General features: G+C 38.8%; 1 protein-coding gene across 4 annotated transcripts in view; it reads right to left on the bottom strand.

Annotated features, from left to right (window-relative positions):
* The window catches only part of LOC107811032 (alpha-N-acetylglucosaminidase), a 36,811-nt gene extending 32,407 nt beyond the window's left edge, over positions 1 to 4,404 (bottom strand). For 2 of the 4 annotated variants that reach the window (XM_075238002.1, XM_075238003.1), the window contains exons 1-5: positions 3,840 to 4,404; positions 3,171 to 3,244; positions 2,400 to 2,611; positions 1,330 to 1,451; positions 526 to 611 (exon numbers count right to left, since the gene is read on the bottom strand). In XM_075238002.1, the coding sequence (XP_075094103.1) occupies positions 526 to 611; positions 1,330 to 1,451; positions 2,400 to 2,611; positions 3,171 to 3,244; positions 3,840 to 4,058 (713 nt within the window). In that variant the 5' untranslated portion in view covers positions 4,059 to 4,404. Of the gene's footprint in view, positions 1 to 525; positions 612 to 1,329; positions 1,452 to 2,399; positions 2,612 to 3,165; positions 3,245 to 3,839 lie in introns of all 4 variants that reach the window. The other 2 variants (XM_075238005.1, XM_075238004.1) reach the window with 2 other exon arrangements.
* Between the last annotated feature and the right edge of the window lie 16,367 nt (positions 4,405 to 20,771).

Raw genomic sequence — 20,771 nt, 5'->3', positions numbered from 1 at the left:
CCTTACATATGACTCCCATCTCAAAAAGAATCTATTAAGAACAAGAGGCCACAATAGGATGGAAAATTTTATAAGTAGACCTAGCCTATCACCTGTTGGCCTTCCAATCATATGAGAAGGATTGCATGCATCAATCAGATGACAAGTAAATTTAGAATTCATTATAGATCTTATAGGCGAGCTAAACTCACTTAGATGTAGCTGAACAGCCTAAGATAGGCCGAGCTAAACTCACTTAGATGTAGCTGAACAGCCTAAGATAGGCCTGCTTTAACACATCTGAAATATCCTCCTTTCCTAGGTACTGAACCCTTTAACTTTGAGCACCATCTACAGAAGTTCAAAGTCAATTTACCGCATGACATTTAATTCACAAAATATTTACAAATATATGCCTTGGTCTCACAAGATACCTGAACCAGATAACATTTGTTACAACATATGGTTTACCAGCATTTGTTGTGGCTGGAAATGCCCTTGATTGAAAAGACAAGTTAGAAACAAGGGACGGGTTATGGTACTCACGCGTGTAGGTTTCCCATGCGAGCCCAAGCCAGGAAGGCAGGTCCACCAAAGAAATCATTTAGATCTTGGCTAGTAATATTATAATCCTGGGCATAAACAAACATGAACCAGAAAGTGCTTATAAGCGTCTAATAAAGCTTCTTATAAAACCATAACAAGCTGTATCATGAGCGACAATTAATCAAGCACTATGGTAGTTGTCTCCTACACACTATCAGTAATAAGAACACCAAGGTAAACATCAAGCAGATATAATCTCTGTAGCAACATAAGATATGGACATAATGACCATAAAAGAACTAGGAAAGTAACATTAAGCAGATATTGGGACATTGCTTTTCAGCACCAAATAAAATAGCCAAGAATTAATAGCATGAAGGGATGTATATTCAGTAAATTTCAGAGAAAAATGCTGCATTCTCAGAGAACAAGATTTTACCTGATGGCATATGAAACCTTAACTACTCGGCACAAAGAATAAACATTTTAATCAACAAACTTTATCTGAAATAAGGCCCAAGTTCTGGCCTACTTCATAGAGGTAGATCCAAGACAGAAGTGCTAAGTTTAGCAATAGAGAAACAACGCATATGTTAGCAGAAAGATAGGTTTATAGCATTTGTACTATCACAACTGATTCCGTTAACATATACAAAACTCGTGCTCTTGCTCAAAGGTATCAAGTAATCAAACAGCTTGTATGACTTTCCCCATTTGAATATCAGGCAGAAATTGCCATGGAAACAGCCATTTGGCTCTAAATTAAGCTAGGGGAACCCACAAAATCCAAAGCTATAACAATACCAAGAAAACTTTTTGCCAGATAGCTTCTTGCCCCGTAAACGCTAAAGGTAAGTTGATTCCTTGAAGTGCCATCCAATCTATTTCTTTCTCCCACCTTTGCCAATCCCACCAAACAAATGAATCTGCACGGGAAAGTAGGAATATGCTAAGCTGTTACACTAGCAGCATCTCAAAAAACTAATAAAAAGTAGAAATACACGAAATAGTTCAGAAAAATGGCTGAAATCAAGAGGTATCTACATCTCTATTACTTATTATCAAGTAAAAGGGTTTTCAATCAGTCTCAACTTAAATCTGAACAGCTTAAATCTACTGGAATAGTTCAGAAAAATGGCTGAAATCAAGAGGTATCTACAGCTCTATCACTTATTATAAATGCTTTGATATATGAACTTAACATTCTTGATAGACATGACTTCAATGTCAAACTCCTGATAAATTGTCCATGACCAGAGTAAGACTGATTACAGCCTTGGAAAAGATAAGGATGACAAACCGTCAACTGATCTGATTTTCTTCTGTATTTTGCTCTTTGGACATCATCTTCTAATAAGTTTGGGTACAAGAGAGAATTTACGGAGAGAACCTTGGTATTGCATAAGATATCCAAATAATAGCCCTCAAACACCACATGAATAACATACAAATAATATGTGGCTTTAGCAATGCACAAATATGTAGGGGAGGATTGAGGAACATCATGAATTGTGGTTTCATCGTCCTACTATCAGATGAGAAAAGGACCGAGTTCTAAAGACGACAAGGAATAATCACTAGAAAAGAATAGCAAAAGAAGGCATCAATATTACTAGCACAAACACAGAGAAATTACAGTGGTATAAGGCTTTCAAACAGGATATCAGAAGATAGATGCTCACACTGTAAATATCAACTAAATACCGTATTATGTTCTCCATTATTTATGTATTGAGGGCAGACCTACTACCAGTATTTCGGTGATGGTGCATTTTTCACTGCACTTTAATATGAGACAACAGTTTATGCATAAAAGGTTGGTTTTTTTTTTTTTTTTTTTGAGGGGAGAGAGAGAGAGAGAGTTGTATTCTTACAGCTGGATGTGACGACATTTTGATAGTAGTTCCATGGTACTGGCCGTTGGATCGTCACTCCATCTGCTTCTACAAGAGGCAGTGATCCTGGCTTGGGAACTGAAGCTAACTGAACACCGCCTGTCTTGTCCCATGAAATATGAGCACCACACCTATACTTTAAATACCAGTGTAACCCCGATGTGATTTCAACGGCTGTAGTTCCTTGAATCCTAAGAGAAATCAAATCAAAGATAGACTCATCACCTAATTTAAAAGCAGAGGTGCAGTAACAACATGTTCAACTGTATCTGCTCACTGGATAACTAAGTTTTAACTATTTTAATTTTGTCTTCTAATTTGACAAGAAAATCTGGACTACAGGTGCCAAAAGAGGCTACGACAGTCAACTGTCAACCCTTAAGACATACATGTATCATGTTCAAAAGCTCGTAGTAATTATGAAGAGTGCCAATTGACATTAACAAACTAATCTGTTAAAGAACTTCGCCGAGAAACTTGCCCGAAACAAGTCAGACTTTGCAGAAAATCAGCGGCCACCTAGCATGGCGGCAAAGTTGGCAATAGTATGAACCAAGGATTTAACCCAAACAATAATCAATAAAACAATGTGCAGCTGGAAGAAGTAAATTTAGGAGTATCAACAGTCATTGCCTGCTTAAAGGAAAACACAAATTTTCTACAGTAAAAAGAACACTTTTCGCAATCAGAGAGCAATAGACATCAAAAAGTGTAACATAGCGAGATCCTTGAAACCATTTGTTACCATACAATATCTCAGGTGAATTTCTGCTTGAAACCTTGTAATTGGTTATACGAAAGCAGCTTCTTCCACCACAAAGATCCTACATTTACATACAAAATGTCATGTATAATTGCAAATTGTCAACTACCAAGTCAATTTGGCGAGAATGAAATGCAGCTATAGTAAAAAATATAGGAAATAAATGATCCTAACTTACACCGGCCTAAGATGATACTTGAAACATCATTAGATTAGAGAAAAGAAAAATTAAGAAAAGCCACTTAAATACAATTTCTTACCTTATACTTATTCAAGCAAAGATATTGTATACTATATACACAGTGATCATATAAGTAAGGATCATTTACCAATTCCAATTCTGATGGTACTAACAAGTGTAATAATAGAATAATTATTTTATCACAAAATATTTGTGCCGGTGGTTTTGAACTTATTTGTGAACCAATTAATAGTTCACACAAAGGACATATACTGATGCCATGTATAACTAAAACAGTTAAGCGGTTCTTCAAAAATATGATGTTACTTCAACAATCTTGAGCATTTATGGATTAAACCAAGAAAAGCAGTAAACTTCAAGTTACAGACATAATGAATTACCAATTCCTAAACAAAAAGGGAATAAATGGGAGAGACCAATAATTTGAAAATCCAAGGAGACAATTGTTCAGTACCTTGGAAACAATCTTGAATTCAAAGCTGTGCAAATGGGCAGGAAGTAGCCTCTGCAAAACACCCTTAGCTGCAGATTCTTGCACTATTGGTGGTGCCTGTTTGCTGTGCAAACGCCTTAGCACAGATTCTATAGCATCTAATTCCACTGTTGCTGATGATGCTGTACATAGAAACACATAAAGAATTGCAAGTAGAAACCAAGACTTCAAATTGACCATACTTTTCTTGGAATTTGGAGCTTCAGAAACGAGTCTAATTATTGTTGATCATATAATGTTTATTTTGAATAACAAATGGTGGAGTGTATAAGTTGTGTCTTTTTGTTTGGTAGGTTTTTGGCTAAGAACATTTGGATTTTTCAACTTAAGGTTTATTAACATGGGAATCTGAACATTATAGAATTAGACCCCATTTTAGAATAAACTTACTTTAATGTTCTTATTGTCTGGTTCCTCAATTTATATGATAATGGAGAAGCTTCTTGCTTTTCTTTTTTACTCCACCTTTATGGGGATTTAGATAGAGGACCTAATAAGAACGGATGACGTTGACTATTCTTGACATAGATCAAACCAAATATGGAAACTCGAAAAATTGGTCATATAATCAAATTGCCTACTAATAGATGTGAGTATGAGAAGTTTAAAAGTTATAAAAAGAAATTGCAGAAGTTATTCCTAGATTTTTAAGTGGAGGAAAGTTAATCTTTTGCACATGACTTTCCCTTTTCTTAATCAGTTTGGCCTCTTATAAATCTTTTTTATTAGTAATAAAAATTTATTTGTATGTTTATAAATTCAAGACATGCATGTCTTTTATACACAAATTTATCATTAATCATATATATTCTTACTTTAATTTTAATTGTTAATGTTAAAGTTCTTGATTAGATGAAAATACCATACACTAAGTAAGTATTTACCTTTACTAGTTAATTTGGTATTTAGATTGTGAAAATAATTCCATTTCCTATTGAAAACAACACCGAATCCTTTTATTTTATGCTTTATTGTTGGTGATTTTACCGATTAATTTGATATTTAGGTTGTGATAACAATCCATTTCCTAGTTAAAGAAATATCAAATCCTATTTGTTTTTTATGCCCGTATTATTGGTACATATTAATTTTGTATCCGAACACACCCTAAATATAAAATCGTTATGAAAATTGATTTGGATAAGACTACTCGGCATAATCTTTTCATATAACATGATATAGCTTCCAAAAATAACATTATTGACCTAAATGAGGATGATTAACGACAATGACAATGACACATAGAGCCATAAAATATGGTACGTAAGGGAGTAATACGATAATTGGTAAGGTATCAAAATGTAATTTGCAATTAGGATTATTTAAAAGATCGTGTTAACACGACCTGGCATATGAGATATTCAAAGCCAAAATGCATGAAATCTTTACTTGAGGCATTATCGTAAATTTCATGATTATTGGTCTCTTTCTTAAATGCGAACATATTCTATAAATAACATATAAAAACTATTATGAAAACATTAGAGCACTTTTATAAACTTATCTTATACAACTGACAATCAAGTTTGACTCTTATAAGGAACATAATGATTCTAGTGTCACCCTAGCATAATTAGATTAGCTTAGGAGTGTGTTGGCCAACTTATTCCAATAAGGGTTGTGGTTAAGTAGTAAGTATCCCTTCATCCTTAACCAGAGGTCTTGAGTTCGAGTCCTTGGGTATAGAGTCGCCTTTGTTAGGGAACGCTTTTACCCCCTAATGTGGTACTTTCCGGCGTGAATCCGGATTTAGTCGGGCCTCAATGTGGGTACCGAACATCGGATGAAAAATCAAAAAAAAAAAGAAAAAAGTCCAGGCCTTTCCTACAATTTGAGAGCACAAGAAGGACAGTGGCAACACAATTTTTAATTTTTTTTTTTTTTTTTTTTTTGGCTGATGTTGCTTTTCAAGTGGAGCACAAGAGTTTTTTTTTTTTGTGACAAAAAGAATTTGAGCTTTAAGCCTGATAAGATCAGAAGGAGGGGGAAAAATGGACGGAACCCAACTAAATTCTAGAAGAGAAAGCTATCTGACTTCAAGAAAATTAAGGACGAGAGTAAGATGAACAGCTAAAACTCCTAAGTATTGGTCACGTAGCTAAGTGAATGTGTCGATCCAAAAAAGAGCGTTTAATATTACTGGTGTCATGTTATATATGTTTTTAGAATTATCTTTTATGTGGTATCAATTTGGTTAGCTTCCGTGAGGTATTTGTTATCGCTTACTAGCATACGTAAAAAATTTAAAATTGTTTTATTGACTATATCTTATCATGTATAGACTATAGACTAAAAGCCACATATTATATGACCAGTAACTAATAAATGGTAGTGGAACACCGTTGGGTCCAAGTTGATAGTAGGTAGGTGTATGGAATAATTTTGAAGTAAAAGAGCCCGCACCCTTAGGTCTCCACTAATATCCTTGTTTTGGATATAGATCAACCGATTGAAGCATCGAAAGCAGAATAAATGGTCCACACTACCAATTGATTCTTCAAATGAATGCAAATAGAGCCGAGCAAAGGAGCCTCACCAAGCATATGGTAAAGAAAATCAATAAATTATTATAATAATTACGATCGCGGGACTTTGTATATTGTAGGCATATCAAAGTCGAGGAGGTTGAAAGGGTAATGCGTAAAATGAGCAGGGGAAGAGCGACTGACGAGCGAAAACACAACACAAAATTATTGCTCGCTAGTCAAAGATAGTATAGTTTAATTATCGTCTCCACAAGGATTGGATTTAAACAGTGTTCGAATAATCTTCAATTGATTACTATCCAGAAAAATTAACACTTGCTTTGATGACTATTACTACGATTAACTACTAAAAATTAAGCAATTAATAATTGATCACAAAAGACAGCAGATGAGCAACGAAGAAATATCAATAGGAGAAATAAGGGTAATTGACTAGATATATCCAAGGGGTGGTGCCTTGATGCATGCTATTTGCAGATGATATAATATTAGTTGACGAGACGAGGAGCAGCGTTAACACTAGGTTGGAGGTTTGGAAACAGACCCTGGAGTCTAAGAGTTTCACAGCTAAGCAGGACTAAGACAGAGTACCTGGAGTGCAGGATCAGTGGTGTAACTAACGAAGCAGACGTAGAAGTGCGGCTTGATACATAAGTAATTTCAAAAAGAGAGAGTTTCAAGTATCTTGCGTCTATAATCCAAGGCAATGGGGAATTAACGAGGATGTGACTCATTGTATTGGGGCCGGATGGATGAAATAGAGGCTCGCTTCCGGTGTTCTATGTGATAAAAATATGCCACTTAGACTTAAAGGTAAGTTATATAGAGTAGTTGTTAGGCCGACTATGACGTATGGAGTGAAGTGTTGGCCAATCAAAAGGTCTCATGTCCAAAAGTTACAAGTATCGGAGATGGGGATGGTGAGATGGATGTGTGGGCATACTAAGAAAGATCATATCAGACATGAAAATATTTGGGACAAGATGGGAGTGGCCCCCATGGTAGACAAGTTGTATGGAAGCGAGGTTGAGATGATTTGGACATGTAAAAAGGAGATGCCCAGATGCCTCAGTGAGGAGGTGTGAGAGGTTAGTCATGGTGAGTCTGAGGAGGGGCATATGTAGGCCTAAAAAGTATTGGGGAGAGGTCATAAGGCAAGATATGGCACATCTTCAGCTTATCGAGGACATGACTCTTAATAAAAAGGTGTGGAGATCGAGAATTGGGGTAGAAGACTAGTACGTAGTCGCGAGCGTATCCTTCTCTTACTTGTAGGATTAATAGTGTAACATCCCGTACATTGGCATTAGGATGCATCGTAGTAAATCCATATGATCTTGAAGGGATTAAGGTCATTCATGAGGTTATAGAGGATTTGTGACAGTACTATTGTAAGACACCGTAAGTTTGACAACCTTGATATCGTTGGATACATTTTGATATGGTATTTCTTTTAACTGAAACATTTTTGTAAAAAGTTTGATAAATATGATTTTATATAGTTATCAATATTACTACTTCCGGATATACTTTAAGTTATACACATGATATAAATGAGATTTTCTTTATTGTAAAGATAGAAATTAGTTTCTCACAAGAAAAAAAAGGTTATGTTTTTACCGTTTCGAGAATAAAGTGTACGAAAATTTGTACTCTTTACATGAAATTAGAAAAAATTAGAAGTTGATAAAATATATATATATATATATATATGTACCTAGAGGATTACACGTGTAGAATGGAAAGGGGGTCTCTAGTGTATGTATTAATTTTATATAGTACCATGATTTATTATTTTAATAGTAGTACTTTTGGATAAGGAGAAGATTTCTAATTTTTCTTCACATTATCTATGCTAGCTCACGTGATAATGTCTATTCAATTAGACATCTATATATTCTTATATTAATAAAAATTATTAGATGAGTCAATCAGCCTTGTGGATAGGATCAAAGTCTCTTTTCTTTAATTGAATTAATGACCCACCGTTATATGCTTATAACCCATGTGACTCATCATTTTGTTTGTTGATATGTCTTCTTGAGAGTTAATAGCTAAGGCTTTTGGAAAGGAAGAGTTGTTGAATTATACAAGACCCGTATGCAGTAACATTATCGTCTTCATCTCTATATCAACGTACATCAATTTAGTTCACGTTCTCCTCCTCCCTCTAAGATCAAAGATTGTTATCTTCCTCCATCGATTTCATGGTTATAACATCGGTTTCCTCCCAATCTTAGCAAGCCGAAGATTACCTTGTAATGAAGTAAGGTGTCGGAAAGCTTTAAAGAAGGTGATCCAAGTCTGATCCATCGTCTACGATCTTCTACGAGCGATTAAGATATGTATTTGTTAAGAACTCACGGGATAGTGATCGAAAATCGTGAGTTCAAGTTATAATAGTTGTTTATAAGGAGGTTACTGTTGTATTCTTGTGGTATGGAGATGGTAGGGGTTTGTAACTTGTATAGAGCTTGTTAGTTATTAAAAGGAGGTCGGGTTGGAGTGCACCATTGTATATATAGAGCATCGGGAGCTCGTCGCTCTTTGATTGCTTGACTATATGGTCGTATAGTTGTAATATTTGGTTGGGCTATAGTTATGTTGATATTAGCCCGTTTTAACAGGTTTATTGTATATTGGAAAAATTGACTCGTTACGGTCATTTGGAGATTAAATCAAGGTATGTAGAGCTATTCTTTGACTCGTCGCTATGGCACGACGTGTGTTGTTTGTTTCTTATATAGACAATGAGTGTCTAGAGCTGATGAATGTGTTGCCTTCATATTATAAGTCTTGTGAGCCTATTAAGAAATGGTATATGTCCAGAATCGGCGCACTCATGTGTTTACTCATAGAGTCGAATTCCAAGTTGTTATGATGGAATCAATGTTTCCCTTTAAGTATGAGGATGTGGATGGTATACGAAGTATAATGAAAGAGGTCATAGAGCGTTGTCAAATATGAAAGACGCTTAAGATAAACGATAGTATGTGATCGAGATCTAAGAGGTTGTCATAGGACAGAGAGTGATGTTTACCCGAAAAACAGATAGAGTTGAATTTATACATAATTCCAAGGATACGTGGTGTAGCTTGATACAAATCGGAAAAGTATGTAGAAAAGTATCGAATATTGACTGTAAAAAAGGAATGAAATACAAACCAAACTGAGTAAAAAATGATCTATGAACAAGCAAGATGAATCAATGTCCAAGGTTCACAAAAGGATAATCTCTATATGAATCTCAATAATCTTTTCAATATGGGAGTGTGTAGATGCCTGTTTTCAATATCCTTTTACAGAAATGACCGTCATTCTTCTTATAGTGGAGAAAATCCTACTTTAGATATAAAAAAAATACATAGTGGGGATCCCAAGATAGATTAGTTAATTGGCTTTTCCTTAATTCCCGACGAGATTCTCTCCCTTAGTGCGGCTATAACGGCTCTTGTCTCTTAGCTCGATCTTGATCGGACTTGGTATTGATCGATCTTCAAATTTAGAGATCGATATTGACTCGGGGCCCGGTATTGACTCGGTCTCAGTGTTGGTTGATCTCGTTATTGGTCGGTCTCTGGCTCTTGAACTTGATAACACTATTTCACATCATAGTTCGATTTGGATCTGAGCTCGATAGCGACTTCGAGCTCGGTATTCGATCGGTCCCTGAAACTTGAGCTCGGTATCCTGACTTCAGATCTCTTCTCGATATCATGAAGACGACCTTCGATCCATTATGTTCCAATTTTGACTAATAATACGAAGGTCGAAAATGATTTTGACCGTATACATATAGTCCCCTCGTTTCTCGGGAAGGATGTGATGAGAAACGACATGATTTTTCAATGGCACGACTAGATGTACACTGACGTTTGCATCGAGCCCGACCATGACGTACGTGATAGATGTCCCGTCAGTTTAGTTACCAAGGCATTAAATGCATGTCAGATGATGGTCGGCCACTGCTGATATTGAACCGTCATTGCCAACTCTATAAATAGTTCTTCTCTTTACCATTTTTTTACTTTTAGATCTCCAATCTCCAAATCTTCTAAGTCCCTTTTCGCATCTTCTGAGTTCTTCATCTGTGAATCTGTGATTTTCACTACAAAATCTCTCTTTAGAACACCAAATCTTGTCATCTCCCTCTATTTTTAATCTTCAAATCCAAATGGCGAAAACATAAAAAACTGTTCCTCGAAAAGAAGACGATTCTTCTTCACGGCCCGCCGGCGACAAAACACCGGTGGAGCCACGACTTGAGGAATGTATTCCCGTGGGGTGCGTCCTCACTTCCGATTTTAAGACCGACAAAGCCTCGCCGATCCCCGGTCGATGCGAGCCGGTATTGAGGTATATGTGCTCGATAACGGAGGGATACCTTAAACATGTAAGGATAGATTGCCACTGAAAAAACAAAGAAGTGATAATCCCGGGTCTCGAAGAAGATATTACTACTTATGTGAAAGGGTTTTTAAGTGTTTACACTTACCCTTTCACGTTGGGCCCCTTCGACCCCGTTGTCATCGATTTTTGCCGCAAATACCAAATAACCTTAGGCCAAATCCATCCTTATTTTTGGCAAATCATTATTCTGATTCGCTTCTTCATGAACAAAGTCGAGGGGATGCCTTTCACCCTCAACCACCTTATCAGGTTGTACAGCCCCCGCCTCTATCGAGGTGGGTTAATAAAGCTCCAGTGCCGGGCTACCAAAGTGTTATTCTCGAGCATAAATGAGGACAAAGACTGAGACTGGATGGATCGGTTCGTTCGGGTGAAGACTTCCGACCTAATCCCAGTCGAGAAGATGCCATTTCCCGAGCAATGGAACATGAAGTGTAAGTACAATCCCCCAGTTAGTTCCTATTAATTGTTTTGCTCCTTTGCTTTTTCTCATCGATATCCTTTTTTTCGTGATGTAGTGATTGCTTGGATGCCCGGTGCAATTCCTAACCTCAAGAGCTGGGTTCGAGACCTAGCTTCGACCTCTACGTACGCCGAGCGCTCATGGCGCGATCTATCAAAGGGCCGATGGGAGGCCAAAACTCATGGTGAGGCCCTTTTTTTGCGTCTTTGATGATTTTGTTTGAAGCATTTCTTACTTAATTTCCTTTCATACAGGCCTTGGCAAAGATGCTATCATGAGGCCCTTATCTGGTCAGGGGGAGGCTTCGATCTCGGCACCAAAATCGGTGAAGGACAGAAAGAGGAAAACAATCTCGACCTCAAAGGATTCCGAACCCAAGAAGAGGATAGCTCGTAAGCCGAGGAAGAACATCATTCTCCTGACCGAAGACTCCGTTCGGCATCTAAGGGATGAAGAGGAAGGAGAGGAAGAAGACAATTTTGAGATGGTAGCCCGAGTGAGGATGAGCACCGAGGCCCCAACGGCCACTGAATCGGTGAAGGCTGCAGAGATTCCATCTCGTGATGAGGGGGTCTCAGGAAGAGAAATGGTCGAAGTCCCCGAGTCATCGAGGATCGAGGCTATCCCCCACCATAATGAGCTAAAGGTGGGTACGACTGCAGGGGCTGATCCCGAGGCTTCCCTAGATGGAGAGAACGCCCCAAGTGATTCACTTAGGGCAATAGAAATTGGAGACTCCCCGCTGCTCCCCTCGTTTTTCGAGGAGATGATTCGAGAGGCTCGGGCCTTGAAGACCCTTTCCATCGAAGGAGGCCACGGAAGGGAGGATCCCTTCCATGATTACTTTACTGGGGTCAAAGATGCTACCGTCCTGAGCGACTTGGAGGTTCTGAGGAAAGACTCGGGTGAGGTATCGAGCCTTTTCAACGAAGTGCAGCAAGCTCTGAATCGGGTAAGCCTTAATTCCCCTTATTGGTATTACCCTTATGTTTATTTTTCTTTTCTAACTTCTTTTCTTTTTTTCTTTTTTTTTGCGGAGGCCTCAGTGTTTAATCGGGAAGCATTTTCTCGGTCTCGAGCTGAGTTGAGTCGATATGAGGTTGACCTTCGAGGGCTCACAGAGGTGTCACGACCCAAAATCCAACTAGAATTATTAAAGCAGTTTAAGTAAAGAAAAATCTCAATCTTATACATTCCCCAAGAACTGGTAGTACAAATCATGAGCTTCTAAGAATAGAGTATACAAATCTGGTATGCAATAAAGACATCATCTCTTTGAAAAGTACATAAATAGAGTTTTATGAATCTAAGGCCACCATGAACAAGAGGCAGCTACAATATGAACGCAAGTACATCTTCAAATCCGGCAACTATCGAGTACAGCAACAACAACAGCCAACATCTGCACGCAATGTGCAGAAGTGTAGTATCAGTACAACCGACCCCATGTACTGAGTAAGTAACAAACCTAACCTTAGGTTGAAAGCAGTGATGAGCTTTTACCAAGGTCGGGTCCAAAACCAATAGTCCACCACAGTCCATAACAACGTAAAGCAAATAATACAAGAAGTACTTCAGAGGTAAAATGCTCAGCTAAATCATGATTTCCAAAAATAGTTCTTCCTTTCAAGTACATCAGTGAAACCCAAAATCGTTTACCGAAGTTACCAAAAATATGAATAAGTTTGATAACAATTATTTTCCCAAAATCCATTCAATAATAAATGAGATATTTCATTTTCTTTCCAGATAACCCGTTTAAAACATATGCATAATTATGCCCATCTGTCAATATATGTGAGAAAATCATGAATGATGTGATACTGTACAACATGAGAAAAAATACATCTATATGCATGAATGTCATGTGTGCATGTCAATGCGATGCAACTCAGTGATAAAATCATATGCATACTCTGAGAGTATCATTTCACGCAGTCCTCCCAGTCACTCAGTCCTCACAGTCACTCAGTCCTCCCAATCACTTAGCACTCGCACTCGGCACTCGCACTCAGTAGGTACTTGCGCTCACTGGGGGTGTTCAGACTCCGGAGGGGCTCCTTGAGCCCAAGCGCTATAATCTGCGCAGACAACTTACGTGCTATAATAATATCTGGATCCACACGGACAACTCACGTGCTATAATAATATTTGGATCTGCACGGACAACTCACGTGCTGCACGGACAACTCACGTGCTATAATAATATCTGGATCCGCACGGACAACTCACGTGCTATAATAAAGCCTATAAGGCCTTCTGCAGGCGGGCAACCTCGATCCACATAATAATCCTCACAATCAGATCCTCGACCTCAATCAGTCATCAATCTCTCCAGTCTCTCTCTCATGGGCTCACAATATCATGAAAATAGCCCAAAAATGATAATATGATGTATCAATAAATAATAACAGAGACTGAGATATGATATGTAATGACATGAATATAACTGAGTATAAATTTTCAATTTAAAACAAATAATTCACAGCAATATAACCTCTGTAGGTCCCAATAGTACTGGCAGATGATACGAGGAATGAATCTCAGCAGGGGCCCATCAGCCCCATCTTTGAAAAGAGAAGAAAGATATGCAGCTTGCTCCTCAACATGATTTTTAATATGATTCTCAGCTCAAATTCCTTTACCATATGACAATACGAGGAAAATTCCAAGATTAGTTTACTATAAAATTCCACGGAAACAATTATGTCATAATTTTCATAGTGCACGCCCACACGCCCGTCACCTAGCATGTGCGTCACCTCCCAACAATTCACATAATACATGTATTCAGGGTTCATACCCTCAGCTCCAAGATTAGAAGAGTTACTTACCTCGAACAAGCCAATACCAATCCTGAGCAAGCCAAGTGATGCTCCAAAGATGCCATTCCGCGCGTTCCGACCTCTGAACGGCTCAAAACTAACCAAAAACAACTCAAATCTGTCTCCAAACGTCCCGAATCTAGCCACAAGCAGTTCAATACAATCAATATAGGCTAAAGAAATTAATTCCACAAGAAAAATACGAAATTATAGCCAAAATTCGAAATCGGCCCAAACCTGACCCCCGGGCCCACGTCTCAAAATCCGATAAAAGTCATAAAATCCTAAAGTTCATTCACTTACAAGTCCAACCATACCAAATTCATCAAAATCCGACACCAATTGGTCATTCAAATCCTCAAAACCAACTCTCCAAATCCTTAGCCTCAAATCCCCAATTTACACCTCAAAAACTGAAATCAGTGGGAAAACATAATTATTGAAGAAAAATGAAGACAAGGAACTTACCTCAAGAATCCCACTTGAAAAGCTCTCTCCAAATCTCTAAAATCCGAGCTCAAAATGATGAAATGAAGCCAAAAATCTCGGACCCCGCTGATATAGGTTCTGCCCAGGCACTTCTGCACCTGCGGAGCCTGGGCTCGCACCTGCCCGCCCGCTGGTGCGAAAACTCTGGGAGCACCTGCGAAAATGATTAACTCCGTCTGCCTCCGCTCCTGCGACCCATGGTCCGCATCTGCGCTATCGCAGGTGCAGAGAAACCATTGCACCTGCGACCCCTGCTGGTCTCTACCCTTTTCGCACCTACGCTCAACCTGCGGCACCTGCAGCATCGCATCTTCGGTCCCCTCTCCGCAGGTGCGGTGACACCAGCAGCTCTCAGACTTCAGCAAGTTCTCAAATCATATTCCAAGTCCGTTAACCACCCAAAATCAACCCGAGGCCCCGGGACCTCAACCAAATATACCAACAAGTCTTATAATATCATACGAACTTAACTGAATCTTTAAATCACCTCCAACAACATCAAAAACACAAACTACACGAATTCCAACCTAAGAAACTTCAAATTTTCCAAATTCTACAAACGACGCCAAAATCTATCAAATCACGTCCCATTGACCTCAAATTTTGCACACAAGTCACATTCGACTTTACGGACCTGCTCCAACTTCCGGAATCAGAATCCGACCCCGATATCAAAAAGTCAACTCCCCGTCAAACTTCCCAAAAATTCAACTTTTACCATTTCAAGTCTAATTCCACTACGGACCTCCAAAAAATATTTCGGACACGCTCCTAAGTCCAAAATCACCATACGGAGCTATTGGAATCATCAGAATTTAATTCCGAGGTTGTTTACATATAAGTGAATATCCGGTCAACTTTTCCAACTTAAGTTTCAACAATAAAATTCTTTCTTCCAATTTGATTCCGAATAACCTGAAAGTCAAACCCGATGATTCACACAAGTCAAAATACATCATACGGAGCTACTCATGCCCTCAAACAAATGTGCGAAGTGTAAATTCTCAAAATGACCGGTCGGGTCGTTACATTCTCCCTCACTTAAATATACGTTCGTCCTCGAATGTGCCAAGGGTTGTTCCAAAAGCCATCAAATCGCCGTGTAACCTTACCATGCACATACCCGGGGGTGATCTCACGTCACCCTATCCCATATAGACCCGACAATACAGCATAACTATAGTTTCTTAATTCAACCTAGCCCATAAATCTTAGAATCTAATTTCCAACATCCGAAATTTCTATAAGATCAGAATCTCGCATCTACACACTGTATAAGTCTGAACAAGCTGTAACAAGCCTTTATCATAACCCAAGATGTAATCACATGATGTACCACATAACTCAAATACTCATAGCGATAATTTCAAATTACAGTAGCTGCTCAAAACAATCCAATACCAGTAATAAACCTCATATCAAACAAAACCTCATTCTAAAACCTTCGTACACTGCCGATGATGAAAGAAACATACAGAACTCATAACCATTCATCAGATCGACCAGTCATGGGATTCCCTCTCATTCGACAAGAACTATAGCAAATTCTAAGCCGACTTTCTATATTATCCCTCCAAACATGCTATAATCAATTCCGATAGTATCCATTCTAGGTCCAATGATCTCATCTCATCCAACACGACCACTCTAGCGACATGCCACATCAATATAATTTGACGCCATAACTCGTGCAATCCGTGCACCAATAAGCAACCTTCCAAATATACTCAAGTCATAGAAAACTGATTCAGATGGGAGAACTGTCCCGCAAACTCAACAAGTACCACCACAACGCAAAAGCTAAGAATCTATCACACACCGTAGAACCAAAACACATGAATCTAACACAAGGGATCATATCTCAACATAACTCCGCTGCAATACGTGACCCCGTCCAAACACTGGTCCATATGAAATACCTCAGCCACCATGCTCAAAATCAATAACCACGCAAAATTCGACATCAAGTACCCAAGGTGCATTACCGTAACCCCGGAGAGCAAATAGTACAATACCACAATCCGAAAAAAACATAGCCAACGCGCAAATAATCGCGCAATACTCAAATACACATCTCGCTCAAATCCCGCTATAAAGCCCAAATAGGACCACACCGTGTGTGCATATAACCCACAAATCGCAACCCCTCGTAGCATAGAAGAGTAATTCACAGATCATTTCAGAGCATGAATAAGCTCAACAACAACCGAATGGCACATCCCTCAATAATAGCAGTACAGAGCCAACCAATCCGACTCGACGTAGAATACCCATCCTAGTCGGTCCTACCAATGGCCCCCCTAAATCGACTATGGGCACCCACGCATGGATAAATAACCCTCTGAATGCCCACAATGACTGAATCATAACACATACAATCGTCTAGCAAGCTTCGGCCATGACTTCACAGTCCACAACCATGAAAACAACCTGCTCTTGAGAACTCCTAGTCACCAAATCCATAGAACACACGAATCCCATATCTGATCCCAACTCCACCGCCAGAATGTCTAACACATCTCTCATACACGATCATCCCACGAGAAATACTTCTAAAATTCTTCCGTGCCACATGGCAAAATTTGAATATCAGTAATCGATCAACTAGGAGAGTGTCGTAATACCAACGAAGTGCCCATAAATCAAAACACATTGCCCTTTCTGAAATGTATACTCTCATCAGGCCATACTGATTAGTAATATCATTTGCCTAGTCATCTGAAACCGCCCATGCTGTCTACGAATTTATATCCTTCCCTTAAAACTGAACTGTGACCTTGCACAAGCAAATCTCAATCCCACACAATACACCACGTCTACCATGCCATCCTGTGAAGAGTACAAAAATCTTATAATCAACTTTGAGTCACAAGCAGAATACATACCCGATCAGTCAGAAACCTTCCATTTGATCTCATCCCGGAGAAAATTCTAATACGCAACATATTCCTCACGTCGATAGGAAATATACTCCTCGAACCGTTGTAAAAACAATTGAGAACTTTTTGAAACCCATTTGCACATAACCAAGCTATCAGAACCGAATCTCTATAACTCAACCCAGCCACGTTGGTCGCCAAAATCCAAGAGCATTGCCATAAAGCACCTGTAGAAAACCCCCACATCATAAGCACCCAGAGAATCGATCATATCCATTACTATACTGATCCAACCTACTACCCGTTTGTTGTATTTTCTCCGAGTTTCTTCCGAATCTGTCTTTAGATTGATACTTCTCCTTACTAAAACGTCACGATCTTTAGCCACATCTCACCCCACAAACCTAGCATAGAACCACAACGCTCTACGACCCATAAGCAACTGTATTCTTCTTAAGTACCTTCAAAATACCACAACTGTAACACTCACTCTGAGAATACCTTATGTAAATTTGAAATTGTTCTTCTTACCTTCCTTATACTAAAATGTAGAATCCATAGTCATACAGAATTTTCGCAAGTCCAGGCACCACCAAACGCAAATATCAGATTTTATCCACACACAAGTCTGGAGAATTTCTCAATTTCTATATATAAACCTCGAACCTATTGGAACTTTCTCGAGAGTCACCCACTTTGTTCAAATCCAAATTACACCGCCCAAATGGGCCAAAAGACATGTGCCCCATTAGCACAACAACACTCAAAAAAGTAACTCTACTTTAACACCACCTATCAAATTCATACTCCGTGCACACTGCATTATTCACCAATAACCACTCAATCATTTCATGATTCCCATATACCCATATAGTGTAATACAACCCATATCCAGAAATCCCCTTACTCGAGTCATCCTCAATCTCAACCCATGCAGTCATACTGATTCACCAGTATACCTCAAACCGAAACCAATACAACACATAATCGTGCAATCAACTCGTCGATAGTAGACTCCCCTACTTGGCTCAAAGCCATAGATTCAAACACTCCATAATTCACAATACCCATACTCTATTACTGCCAGAATCCCGCACTGAAATTTATCTAAATCCTTCGTAAGCTCATGTAACACAAACCATATAATACCTCAAATCATCTGCAAATCTCGCATTCATCCTCGTGATAGTCAGGTCAACTGTTACAACCGATCCAAACTGAAATCGCACAATTATCATTCACTAGTAAATGAGAACTCTCTACAAAACATCATAGGGATCACACAACCTCAGGATACCCCGCAGGAGATAACCCACCGGCTTGCCTCAAGCTGATATTTCTCTATACTCTCCCACAGTCACGACTACTACGCAATCACTTAATCTTCTCGATTCTGAACTCATCAACAAAACATGAGAATCTACTTCACTCCATAACTAAACAACATGAGAGATCCCTCAACACACCCATAACTCGAGACCATATGCCAAATCAAGACAGAAATCAGACATAGTCCTTGCTACATCTCAAGTAAACTTTTGTCGTCATATTCGAACAATCTGAACACATCTCGCAGTTACATCATACTCACCACATAGTCATCCAATCACAAATTCCACCAATAGGGACACCAATGGACCTATAAGTCCTAAAAGCACGTGCTCATACAATCAAAATCTCCGTGCTCAAGCTACCGTCAAAACCCGACCTCAAGTCCTCCAAACTGGCCCATCATCAGCACGCCAAAATCATATCTCGCACCTCAACCATGGAATCACAAGCCGCCGGCACACAGCCGATACCGAGCGCTCATGTGCGCATACGAATGCGTGGAAGGAATTCAAAGAGTTATACTTCGAGCTGAATCAATGCCGCACGATAAGGAAAGAAAGATGGAAAGTATATCCTAAATGTCTTGTAGCCTCTCAAAGATAGGTATGGACTTCATCATACCGATCCGCAAAACTCTACTACACACTTGCTCATGACTTGTAGAACCTATAAACCTAGAGCTCTGATACCACCTTGTCACGACCCAAAATCCAACTAGTCGTGATGGCACCTAACCCAACCCGCTAGGTAAGCCAATTATTAACTATCCAATTCCATTAAAAATTATTAAAGCAGTTTAAGTAAAGAAAAATCTCAATCTTATACATTCTCTAAAAATTGGTAGTACAAATCATGAGCTTCTAAGAATAGAGTATAAAAATCTGGTATACAATAAAGACATCATCTGTTTGAAAAATACATAAACAGAGTTTTATGAATCTAAGTCTACTATGAACAAGAGGCAGCTACAATAGGAACGCAGGTACATCTTCAAATCTGGCAACCATCGAGTACAGCAACAACAACAGCCAACATCTGCACGCAATGTGAAGAAGTGTAGTATCAGTACAACTGACCCCATGTACTGAGTAAGTAACAAACCTAACCTTAGGTTGAAAGCAGTGACAAGCTTTTACCAAGGTAGGGTCTAAAACCAATAGTCCACCACAGTCCATAACAACGTAAAGCAAATAATACAAGAAGTAATTTAGAGGTAAAATGCTCAGCTAAATCATGATTTCCAAAAATAGTTCTTCCTTTCAAGTACATCAGTGAAACCCAAAATCGTTTACCGAAGTTGCCAAAAATATGAATAAGTTTGAAAACAATAATTTTCCCAAAATACTTTCAATAATAAATGAGATGTTTCATTTTCTTTCCAGATAACCCGTGTAAAAACAAATGCATCACTATGCCCATCTGTCAACATGTGTGAGAAAATCATGAATGATGTGATACTGTACAGCATGAGGAAAAATACATCTCTATGCATGTATGTCATGTGTGCATGTCAATGCGATGCAACTCAGTGATAAAATTATTTGCATACTCTCAGAGTATCATTTCACTCAGTCCTCCCAGTCACTCCGTACTCACAGTCACTCAATCTTCTCAATCACTCAACACTCACACTCGGCACTCATACTCAGTAGGTACCTGCGCTCACTAGGGGTGTTCAGACTCCGGAGGGGATCCTTCAGCCCAAGCGCTATAATTTGCACGGACAACTCACGTGCTATAATAATATCTAGATCTGCACGGACAACTCACGTGCTATAATAATATCTGGATTCGCACGGACAACTCACATGCTATAATAAATCCTATAAGGCCTGCTGCAGGCGGGCAACCCTGATACACATAATAATCCTCACAATTAGGCCCTCGACCTCACTCAATCATCAATCTCTCCAGTCTCTCTCTCATGGGCTCACAATATCATGAAAATAACCCAAAAATGATAATATGATGTATCAATAAATACTAACAGAGACTGAGATATGATATGT

Source organism: Nicotiana tabacum, chromosome 19, assembly GCF_000715075.1.
Source record: "Nicotiana tabacum cultivar K326 chromosome 19, ASM71507v2, whole genome shotgun sequence".
NCBI classification, from domain to species: domain Eukaryota; kingdom Viridiplantae; phylum Streptophyta; class Magnoliopsida; order Solanales; family Solanaceae; genus Nicotiana; species Nicotiana tabacum.
This window is presented reverse-complemented; position numbering and strand designations above follow the sequence as displayed.